Source organism: Bidens hawaiensis, unplaced genomic scaffold (assembly GCF_021521415.1).
Source record: "Bidens hawaiensis isolate Kalapana, Puna unplaced genomic scaffold, B.hawaiensis_p1.1 tig00011762_1, whole genome shotgun sequence".
NCBI classification, from domain to species: Eukaryota; Viridiplantae; Streptophyta; class Magnoliopsida; order Asterales; family Asteraceae; genus Bidens; species Bidens hawaiensis.
Window position 1 is genome coordinate 238,103 of NW_027491932.1, and position 12,302 is coordinate 250,404.

The following is a 12,302-nucleotide window of genomic DNA, read 5'->3' on the forward strand; positions in this document are numbered from 1 at the left end:
AATATAAATAAAATTAGAAAGATACATGCACTTACTTTCATCAGGTTTCTGGTAGAATGGCTTTTCATCAGGAAACGGCCATAGATGATTTATGCCCGCACGCACCAGAGCACCCTCGTTTATAGCCCGCATTGGGGTAGGTGTTCCGGTCAGAGAGAGGAACCACGGAAGATTGGCATATGCTGCAAAAGTAAGATCCGATAACTTTTGGTTTGGAGGACGGTAGGCCATTTGGATGGGAACGATATCCTCACGTGTCCAGAAAAACTTTGTTCGACATTCGTAGGCACTGTGGGGTGGTTCTGTCCCGATAACTCCTTTCCCGGTAGTCAAACAATTGAACCAACCACCACGACCGGAAATTTTATAAAAGACAACAAATTTATCAACAGTAGAGACTAGATTGCTGGCACGGTAACATAATTCAAAGTGTTGGATCCTCATCAACCCAAATGGATGCATTTAACAAAGGTGAATCCCATGCCCGTCAATATGTTGCCAAGAAATTTCGTAATTGGGAATCAAAGATTCCAAGTTGAGAAATCCTCGGCGTATAAGGCAATCTTGCCCTTTGGTGGCTTATTTGCAGTGGATCCTGGAGCAGGGAACTCTGGTTCCCATTCTAGAGCCAATCCGTAAACATTAACAATATCTTCGAAATCTCTTTCTTTCCAACTAACGACTAATTTGTTAATAGACGGTGGACTTTTCTTTTCGTGAGCTACTGGATTAGAAATACACGAAAAGCAGCGAGCTATGGTGATACAACGGAAGATAACAGGTTTTTTCAGAAAAAGATAGAAGGAAATCGAGATAAAGAAGATGAAAGAATTGATAAAACGATGAAGGAGTCTCCTATTTATACCCATCGCAGTTAATGCGATAGAGAAACGACAGTGGAGAGAGAAAACCAAAGGTCCAATGATTGCATGACATGTCTAGCGGGAAAACCGAAAATGAAGAAAAGGGATACACTTTGGTACAGCTGACAGATGGCGTCAACGTCACATCACCCATATGGCACCCGCTAACCTGTCATATCTACTTGTTTTATACGTATCTTCAAAATAGTTAAAATATCTTCAAAAGGAAAAAAGCAAAAATTCAAAATACCCACAAAACTCTTAAGTCCAAAATTTCACCCGCATAAAACTTCACGCGGAAGAAACAATAGACCCGTGGGGGGGGGTTATAGAGGTAGGGTAGCGAAAAGCTTTGAATACCCACGAAATAGTATCCGCGGATCATCCAGGACGTCCTCAGAAGTCATTCGCGGATCACCTTCATCACTCGCATAAAGCAGGAAGGACACGCATCACGAAAGTTCAAACTACTATAAAGGGTAACAGGCTACCCACGTGTGCGGAAGGTTTCCAAACGTGGAATGATGAGAAGCTGACGGCAGAAAGCAGCTGTAACTAACTTCCTTCTAGATGGATAATACGAATATTATTTCGTGAAGGGCACTGGACAAGGCAACCAATCAAAGGAGGACAGCTGGATAGGTTGTTATAACGGTGCACATGGCCAGTTGTCGTATCCTATCAAATGCCGACACGTGTCCAATTAGTTAGAGAGAACATCTTCTAGAAGAGGGCAATTGTACCAACAATATTCCTTGAACCACCGGCTATAAATACTCACTTCATCATCATGAGGTATTTATTTACACTTCACATATTACATCAATCACTTAAGTACTTTCTCTTTCTACAAGAACTGTATTTATTCTCACGGGGAGGGTGGTTACGGGAAGGCCCCTACTCTTGTCCTTCCCGTAGCGAGCTCACGGTGTTCAATTTTGCAGGTAATTGTCGTCGGAGCTGTTTAGATCCATACTCGTGTTAACATATTTCCTGTTACATAATCCATACCTGGTTGAATCATTAGTCTAACCTATCTGGGCTTAGATCTGTGCTTCTTCAGTCAAATATTTAATCATGTTTTAGACAACATACTAGTTTTTGTTTTCTTTGAAAGTTTGAATTATAAGATTAAAATTTATAAAGGTAACGACTTAACACTACTTTAATTTGACAGTGAAATTAGGAGAGAGGTTGACTGCAGGGGCGGACATACATTGAGGGGAGGGGTAGCCTCCGTTACCCCTCAACTTTTTACCGATAGTGTAATAAAAAAAATTTTGGCCAGTTTTCGTGTTCCGTTACCCCTGAAAACAATAACGTTACCCCTAAGATTTCAAGCCTAACCAGTCTATGTTTTAAACCTAATCAAAAGCCAAAGCCCAAAGAAAAAAAAACCCATTAACCAAACCCAACCAAACCACCGTTCACCTATCCATCTATCCATTTACAACAATAGTAAAAAAATAAAAATACAGTAGCAGCGCAACAGCCTCTTCTGACTTTTCACCACAGCTCGTCAGGCGCCGGACGAACCTCCACACCACCGCCAGACGAACCTCCACACCACCGCCAGACAACCTCCAGTCCACACCTACACACTAGTCACCACCGGCCCACAACCACCGTCTACAAGTAAGATTTTTCAATTTCTTGTTTAAATTAGAATTAATATAGGATTTAGGGTTTAGGTTTAAATTGGAATTGAATAGTATTTAGGGTTTATGTTTAAATTGGAATTGATTACCTTTTAGTTTTATATGTAAATTGCCAAATTGGAATTGAATATTGGTTATTGATTATTGATATTAGGTGTCTTGTTTCAAATTTTGTTTAGGAACTTTGAATCTTTGAAGATGAGTAAACAAGCTCTTATTAGCAACATTTTTAAACGTCAAAGAAAAGAAAATGATGACATTGGTTCATCTTCACCAAGTTTAAATATTCCAACTTCAAGTTCAAATATGGTTGATGATTTGCAAGAAAATGAAGATATCGGTCTAAGTTCAAATATTCATTCGACTTCAAGTTCTTCAATCCGTTCAAAAATCAATTTGGATTATCTTCCTTCGGATGCTTCCGATAGACCACCTATGACTAATTATCATCCTGATCAAATAGATGACGTGAAAAGAGCATATCTTGTTAAAAAAGCTTTTCAACCACGATGTCATAACTTTAAATTGTCAAACTATTCTAGTGGCCGAAGACGTTTAAATGTCAAATGGTTTGATAAATATGATTGGTTGGAGTATAGCACTAAACAAGAAAAAGCGTATTGCTTATGTTGTTACTTGTTTAATGGAAGTGTTGGTAATCAATGTGGAAGAGAGGCTTTTGTTAGTGGGGGCTTTTGTAATTGGAGTAAACCGGGTGCCTTAAAAGAACACGTTAGGGAAGTCGATAGAGTTCATAATAATTCGACAACAATGTGACAATCTTTTGAATCAAAAGCGATCCTATGAGGCAACTTCAACCGTTGAAAGATGTTTCTCTAAAATGAAGCTTATCAAGATGGATTTGCACACTCGAATGGGTAATGAGTATTTGAACAATGCTTTAGTTTGTACGGTCGAAAGAGAATCGTTTGATAAAGTAAATGAAAAAGATGTAATGGCTCGGTTTCAAGCTATCAAAAACCGAAGAGGAGATATTTATAGCCCAACCTAGATCCGCCACTGTTGGTTCGTTAAACGAGTTAGTTTAAATTTATTTGTTTCGTTAACATTGTATGAAATATAGGAAAAACAATTGAACGCAACCCTTCGATTTCGAGTTTAGATCCGCCACTGGTCGACTGTTTCTATACAATAAAGTCTACATATTAGCCTTCTGTTTAAGAGAATCATTCGCATTATGAAATTAGTAGGTAGATAAGAGAAAATATAAATATGATTACTAAGGTAATTATTTAGTGTTGGTTTTGTGTGATTGTTGACCGAAATTTGTTGCTTAATCACATATAGTTGTACCCGAAATAAGAAGCCATATATATAGCTAGTATCGTATATTCCATGTTGCAGTAAATATATCCTAATTTTTGGTAAAGATCTTTTGGAATATAAATAAGGTCAAATACTATTCCACTTCATAGTATGCGGCAAACTGGATTCCTCAAAAAAGTATCTACAACGTTTTGGGAATGTCCCCTAGCTATCAAATTTAACCCTTTCATTTGTCAACCCTTGTATATATATTTAATATTCTTATACCATTTCATTGTCCCCTCAACTTGAACTATTAAAAATCTAAACTAGGCCTATATAAACACCAAATATCGTTGTGATCACACAAACAAACATATCAACAAACAAGAAAAACATAAAATCAAAACGAAGATATCAACAAATTAACTAGAGTAACAACAATGCCTACGATTGAAGGTTCACCAGGAAGCTCCATGCATGGAGTGACCGGCAGAGAAGCAGTGATGGCCTTTTCGGTGGCCTCTCCGGTGGTGCAAACCGATCGCACCGCGAAATTCGACCTACCAGTCGATTCCGAACACAAAGCAACCGTGTTCAAACTATTCTCATTTGCAAACCCTCACATGAGAACATTCCACCTCTCATGGATATCTTTCTTCACCACCTTCGTCTCCACCTTCGCGGCCGCTCCACTTGTCCCCATCATCCGGGACAACCTGGACCTCACCAAAGCCGACATAGGGAATGCGGGTGTGGCGTCTGTTTCGGGTAGCATTTTCTCCAGGCTGACCATGGGAGTGGTCTGCGACATGTTGGGGCCTCGCTACGGCTGCGCCTTCCTCATCATGTTGTCGGCTCCCACTGTGTTTTGCATGTCGTTCGTGAGTGACGCGAGTGGGTACATAGCCGTCAGGTTCATGATCGGGTTCTCGTTGGCTACATTTGTGTCGTGCCAGTACTGGATGAGTACCATGTTCAACAGCAAGATTATCGGGCTGGTGAACGGGACAGCGGCCGGTTGGGGGAACATGGGGGGAGGTGCGACGCAGCTCCTTATGCCGGTGTTGTTCGAGATCATCAAGAAGGCCGGCGCGACACCCTTCACCGCCTGGAGGATCGCGTTTTTCATACCGGGGTGGTTTAATGTAATCATGGGCATACTTGTCTTGACTCTGGGTCAGGATTTGCCTGATGGTAACCTCGGTGCCCTTCAGCAGAAGGGTGATGTTGCAAAAGATAAATTCGGCAAGGTACTAATTAACTATTAATTAATTAATTAGTTTCTTCTTAATATTGATTTTAACTTTTATTATTTGCCTTAATATCTTTTTAGATTTTATGGTATGCTGTGACAAACTACCGGACATGGATCTTTGTTCTTCTCTATGGTTACTCCATGGGTGTTGAGCTGACAATTGATAACGTGATCGCTGAATACTTCTACGATAGGTATATTATATGTTTCTATTCACTAGTTAAATTAATAAAGTGTCGCTAAAGTGAAGAAACAGTCATTATAGATGTGATGAATTTTACTTGTACATAAAAAATGGGGGTAAGAGTTAAAGACTTTAAGACTGCTACATATTATTTGGCTTTGATACTTCAATAAATAGTACCTTTCCTAAGTGATGAAAGTTAATATCTGCTTCATAAATAAAATCGGGTCTAATTATTTATTAGTTAATAATGAAATAAGTACTTTATACGGATCAAAAGATATTAAGTTTAGTTGTAGAACTTTTCAACTCAACAACAAACAAACATACAATAAAATATGAATACTAAATTTGCATAAATTGCGAAATCAATAACGAAGCCTAGAAATGAGAGAAAGTTTTACCCGATTCTAAACAAATCTGTAACCGTTTTACTATATGGCAATTTTAATTAAACAATTATAAAACTCCATATAATTTAGTTAAATTTTGTTTTAAATTGCTTGTTATTATAGGTTTGACCTAAAGCTTCATCTTGCTGGAATCATCGCGGCTTGCTTCGGAATGGCAAATCTCCTGGCTCGTCCCTTCGGGGGTTTCACATCAGATTACATGGCAACACGATTTGGTATGCGAGGTCGCCTTTGGAACCTATGGCTTCTTCAAACTGCTGGTGGTTTGTGTTGCCTATGCCTTGGCTTAGTCAACTCGTTACCATTAGCCATCACCTTTATGATGCTCTTTTCCATCGGAGCACAAGCGGCATGCGGTGCCACATTCGGCATCATTCCGTTCATCTCCCGGCGTTCGCTTGGTATCATATCAGGAATGACAGGGGCTGGCGGGAACTTTGGATCGGGGCTAACCCAATTGATATTCTTTGCCAATGCATCTTTCTCAACAGAAAAAGGGTTGACGTACATGGGTATCATGATCATGCTTGTGACAATTCCTGTGAGTTTTGTTCACTTCCCACAATGGGGGAGCATGTTTTTTCCTCCTAGTCAAGATATCATCAAAGGCAGTGAAGAGCATTACTATGAATCTGAATGGACGGAGGACGAAAAACTGAAAGGGATGCATCAGGCAAGTCTTAAGTTTGCCGAGAACAGCCGCTCCGAGCGTGGCAGGAGGGTGGCATCGGCTCCAACACCACCCGAGAACACTCCCAACCATGTTTGATGTCACTACAACTTTCAGATAAAGATTGCATGTTTAGTTGATTAGTAACCAAAAGAAGCAATACATGCAATCAAGAAGTCTAACCTTGGTTCATGCATTTGCAGCCTGATTTAGCAATATGGGGGTGCATGCCCTAACAACCAATGGGATTATGGTTTCTAAATCTTATTTGAAAACAAACTTGTTATAAGTGTCTATTTGTGAGTCTTAGCTTTATTTTTCCAAACTAGATGTTTGAACAATAAAACAAATGTATTTCATGTATACTTGTAGCACCGTATCAATATGTAATACCGTTTTATCTAGCACTATATCTGATTCGTTGAAAAGGTAACTAACTAGCTTAAAGACTCAAACACGAACACATTAATTAGCAAATTGATAGCCACTTATAAAACAATCTAAACTTTACAGGCAATGCCTAGAAAATACTGACTAATAGTAGTGCACGTAAGATTACTTGTCCTAAGACTTAAGACTTATATATAAGAAACCATTATACTAAGGAACCTCTAACACGAAAAGAAGGTGTGACATCTTAAGTTCCACATAATATGTTGGAATATTTTTTAAATGAGAGGGCCCCGTAGATGCCGTTAAAAGTGCCTTGAAGGACCAAACCCTAAGTACAATAACGTGACATAATAACGGACTTAGAAACTTTTTTCATAGGGGTGAAAATTTCTTTTGTTAGTATTCGGTGATATATATAAATACAAAATTTTTTATAAAAACTTTAGTTATTAAGAGTTCATTTAAATTCTTAAATAATTTAAGTGTTCTGTAATAATACTCATTATATATATATATATATATATATATATATATATAAATTTGTTCTATTTTGATTGCTCGGGTCAGGTCAAATTACTATATATCTCTTTTTTATCCAGTTAAGCTATTTTGGTCTGGTTGAATCAGGTTACACACACACACATATATAAATATATATATATGTGTGTGTGTATATATATATAATCAAACAAATTATCATTAAAATGTATGATAAAATTACAATTTATCTAAAACTGTACTCTACGGGTTTTTATTTTTTGAAATCAAGCCAAAACATCATCTACTTTGTCATTGGTGAAACTAGATTTTTATGAACAGGAATGTAATTCCTACTTACATAAATATACACTAGTAGGTGTGCCCGCGTGCTGTGGCGGAGACGCAATGGGGATTAGGTCGGTATGTGTTAGGTTTGCGTAAGAGAAACAACGGAAGTTTGATGGCATCATCATGGTACCATAATTTGTTATATGTTAATGCAACATATGCCAGTGTAGATCGAGTAAAAACAAGGCTAATGGGACAGAGAGTGACGAGTCTTCAATGTCAGCACAAGACAATTTACAAGGCGACTGTATACTTGACTAAGTTTTAATCACTAATAAATACTATAAACAAATTTTAATGAAAGAAAAAGCAGAAAATCAAAAGTATTTATAATACACTTCATTCCATCATCATCAAAATGTATAATTTGTAAATTGCACACCAAATAAAAAACTAAACATGACAAAAAGATTGTGATCAAATGATACTCCCAACATTCGCCCATGACCACTACTTATGTGTAACCAAATTTATAATCGGCATAGTTTATGACCAAAAAAACATATAAAAGATACAACAATATACTAAAAATAAACTAAATAGAAATACGGAGTAAGCGTTGCAATGGAAAGATATTTAGTAACGAATTTCTACCCATGATCATGGTACATGTCACCATAAACGCCCTTGTGAACATAAACCAGTATAGCATTGCAGTGGTACCTTCCTGTCCATCAAAATGGCGTATAATTCATAATTGTCTTCTCTATTAAACAAGTCTCTAGCCATGAAAATCCAAAATCAGTGTCAAAATGATAGTAGAAAGTTTGAACTTTGCAACCTTGTCAATTATACGACAAACGATAATGGCACATGGTTCTCCAAAACCAACACATTAATGTAAATGGTTACAAGTATGGTCAACAATTCAAGATTGTACATGATTACAAGTAGTTTGTCTGCTTATAAAACAATACCCAGAAACAAAAAAAACATGATCACAAGTAAGCAACTGGACAACTCCAAGCACAAAAGGATGAAGATAATTGTCATTAGTTTTCTTAAAAGTTTGGTACATCCCATGGTCCAAGCTAAATTTAAGCATTATGCCATTGACGTTTCTTTGTCAACGCATATGTAGCAACCTTATTCACTCATGTTCTTTATAAGAAACAATACTAAAAGTTTTAGTACCTCATGAGTATGATCTAACAATGGTTAAATCACAAAAAGACTATGGAGTTGAAAAGCACACCAAACAGGTTCCTCATCGGTCACTTGCATCACAGATGTGGCTCTCGTGTTATGGGTCTAAACCTCATCGTTCACACGTTACGCTTTTAAGTGTGTGAAAACCAAACATAATTCATAAAGTAGCCCATGTCCATCGCCTCCTATTAACCCAGTTACCGTGTGGTCGGTTGAGGACATGACCTCAATTGACATAAACTGACGATGTATAGCTAGTTTCTGACCCTAGTGCCCGGGAATCAGCACCAAAAGCAACCTTAATTATTAGATTCTGTCACACCCCCATCTTAGGCCTAAGAGTGTGACCCAACAGTTGGTACCATAAGTGTAAACAAATAGGAGTTGCATTCAATTAGCGGAAGACTTGTAAAACTTGTGGATTTAAGTTGTAAATATTTACATAAACAAAAGTTGGGATTTTAAAAGATTCCCAAACTTAAGTACAAAAGATTACTTTTTTTTATATTACAAAACCACCACCATTTATATATTAAAGTTTAATACAAAAGATCCGAGCCATCGGATTTAATATAGCACTTCGACACTTCCAAGTGCTAATCTTGTTCACCTGCAAAATGTAAGAAAATACGTCAGCAACGAATGTTGGTGAACACGCTGACGCAAAAATATTTTCTTTTACTTTATTACCCCTCGAGACCACGCCTGCCTCGGCCCAACGTGGCTTAGGAATAACAAAGTTAAACAACACATTATAAACATGAGCCTCTACTCTAGGTCACCTCAGCAAACACCGCAGCGTTCGACTTAGTTAAGTACCCGTAAATATACACAACGGTCGTACTCCCTGCAGGAGAGCGTCCTAAGACCAAGGGTGGTGCGACGTGCCCATTCATCGCATAGTACCACCTATGTAAGGATCCAGACATACGTATATCACAGCCTGAGGGATAGGTTTATACCCTTATCTATAACGATTTTAGGAACACATAGTTCCTTGTAAACAATTTCATATAACATGTTTGACTTATTTGAAAACAAGTTTATAAAAGCTGGGGGCGTATTCACCTTATCGCTTTAGGATCGGCTTCACTCACCGTCCAAGGGTCTTTCCCTTCTTTATCTCGCACCTATAGTACGAGTATAAATATCTGTTAGTCGGATACACGATCTGGCTTAAGACCTTTAGTCTTATTTTATATCTCAACCTCGATGAACCTTTAGTTCATTTTCTTTTACTTAAAATCATTTAGTTTAAAAGTAAATTATAAACCTTTAGTTTATATAGAAACCCGACGTTTCTTCTTCTCTAAGAAACGTAATCATTTTCTTTTATTATTTAAGAATACTCATTATTCATTAAATAATATTTCCATAACAAAGAGTATACATACAAACTTACACACATATATATGTATTTAACAATATTCAATATCTACTCTTTCATTCATTTCTTTGTTATGTTTTCTTTTCTTTTATCGAGGTATCGAGTATAACCTCGACTTAAGGCTTAAGCCTTTAATATAATATTGAATTATATTCAATTGTCGTTACGCCTAACCTTATTTGCGTATTAGAAACCCTACGAAATTGAGTAGCACTCCGACGCCGCTTTACTTCTTGATCAACTTTGGTATGCCAACTTCAACACTCATCGGCACGTCTTTCGGGACTCCTCACCATTACAACAACGCCTTTTTGATCATATGTGGGTGGAGGGTGGCACGTACTTTGAGGAAACGTTGTTACACAAATGAAGGTTCGGGACACGCAAATCGAGGAAACTATGGCAGGATTTTCGAGGTGGATCGTGAGTCGGGTTCTCGGGGTTTAGAGAGAAGCTAGAGAGAGATATATGTGTGTTTTTGAAGTGTGAATTGTGAATACCCCGGACCTGCTATTTATAGACAATATTTGGACCCCATCGCGGTACGCAATGGGTCCTTGGGCAGACCTATCGCATATCAAGATATAGGTCTGATGACTCACTGCATAGACCTGCCACGTGTTGACACATGGCAGGCGCCGCGCCACGTGGCGACACGTGGCAGCACATAGTGCCACCGTGTGCCACGTGGCACACGTGTCACTCTGTGTCAGAAGCCCCATCTCGTATCGCGATGGGTCTCTCTGATGATCCATCCATCGCGTAGCGCGATGGGTCAGAAAATCAGAATTTTCATTTTAAAACCTAAGGTTTGGAATATAAAATTGTAGTCTCTATACTTTGAAAAGTTGACATTTTGAACTCAAATTTTTCACGATGTTATAGATTCCAAGAAAGCGTTTGAAAGTAGGTACCCTTGTCATAACAAATTAAATATTATTATGATATATTTTTGAAATTGTGGGGAAAATGAAGTGAAAATCCAGCCAACAACTCACTTCTGAATAAACTCGTAAACTAACATCCTGCCATCTTCTAGGCAATAACCAATTAACTTCACAAGATTCAGATGATTTACCTGTCATAAGTAATTAATTTCAGCCTGCAATATGATTAAATAAAAAAATCCAACTTAAATCAATTGAAAACAACTTTGGTTAAACATAAATAAAGTGAAAAACACCAACAAAGTTGGCACTTACCACCCATTCTTGTTGATATTGAAGGCCTTCTTGATCCAGTCTTATAACAGCAATGACAGTACCGGGCTTTGCAAGTTGAAGTGTTTGTTCATCAATCCATTCTTTAAAAAAATCGAGTCAAAACTGCCTTCTCCAAGAACACCATTAGGTAAAAAAAATTCTAGATTAATATGAAAGCATAGGTACATCTGAATAACTGTATGTATGCTTATAAAATTAACCAATTAGGACAGAAATTTGAATTTACCCACACAAACTTATGTGGGCAGGTGATTAAGAAGTTGATAGACAACATATCGTTATCTTTCTTTGTATGATTACTGTTTGCAAACTATAGTTTTTTAAGTAACATGATAGAAATAAAGATTTAAGGATGGTCTACAACCACCATATTTAAGTAAAGCATGTAAACCCAAAATTTGTAAAGGTGGTGTCATTTTTATGTTTAAAATCTTTATGTTAAATTGGATGTGTAGTATATTACAATAATCACGTTTCAAGATTGCCAAAAATATTACTAAATGTCAAAAATAAGATGAAGGTAACCCTTAATTGCAATTTTGAATGAATACTGGTGTAAAGAAAAGATAACATTTATATTTGGCTACTTTGTTTAACTATAAAAATACAACACGTAGGCCTGATTAAAACAACAATAACAAATTACCACATGAATATTAAACAAGCAAGTTGACCTTAACCCATAAGAAAACCTAACTAAATCCAAGTCTCCCTTCCAATTTAGTGAAGCTCGGCTCGTTTCTTAAACAAGCTTATATGTAGGCTCGAGCTCATTTAAGACTGACTTGGTTCGCGCTTTTTGTAAGCTGGTCTCGAGAGCTCACGAGTGGCACGGCTTGTTTACACCATTAATTAACTCTAAAGTCAGCCTAAAATATAATATGAATATTAACTTAGATTCTTACAGAACGTAGAGCAGATAGTATATGAGTCAAAGAATTTAACAAACTACCACATAAAGATTAAACAATTAACTTTTTGATTCATTTTGAGTACAAATAGACTATAGA

The 12,302-nt window shown here is 37.3% G+C and overlaps 1 protein-coding gene across 1 annotated transcript; it reads left to right on the plus strand.

Annotated features, from left to right (window-relative positions):
- Nucleotides 1–4,217: 4,217 nt before the first annotated feature.
- LOC143538919 (high-affinity nitrate transporter 2.1-like) lies at nucleotides 4,218–6,435 on the plus strand. The gene is made up of 3 exons (XM_077032361.1): nucleotides 4,218–5,040; nucleotides 5,124–5,239; nucleotides 5,745–6,435. The coding sequence occupies exons 1-3, from the start codon at nucleotides 4,231–4,233 to the stop codon at nucleotides 6,409–6,411; spliced, it is 1,593 nt and encodes a 530-aa protein (XP_076888476.1). The 5' UTR covers nucleotides 4,218–4,230; the 3' UTR covers nucleotides 6,412–6,435.
- The last annotated feature ends 5,867 nt before the right edge of the window (nucleotides 6,436–12,302 follow it).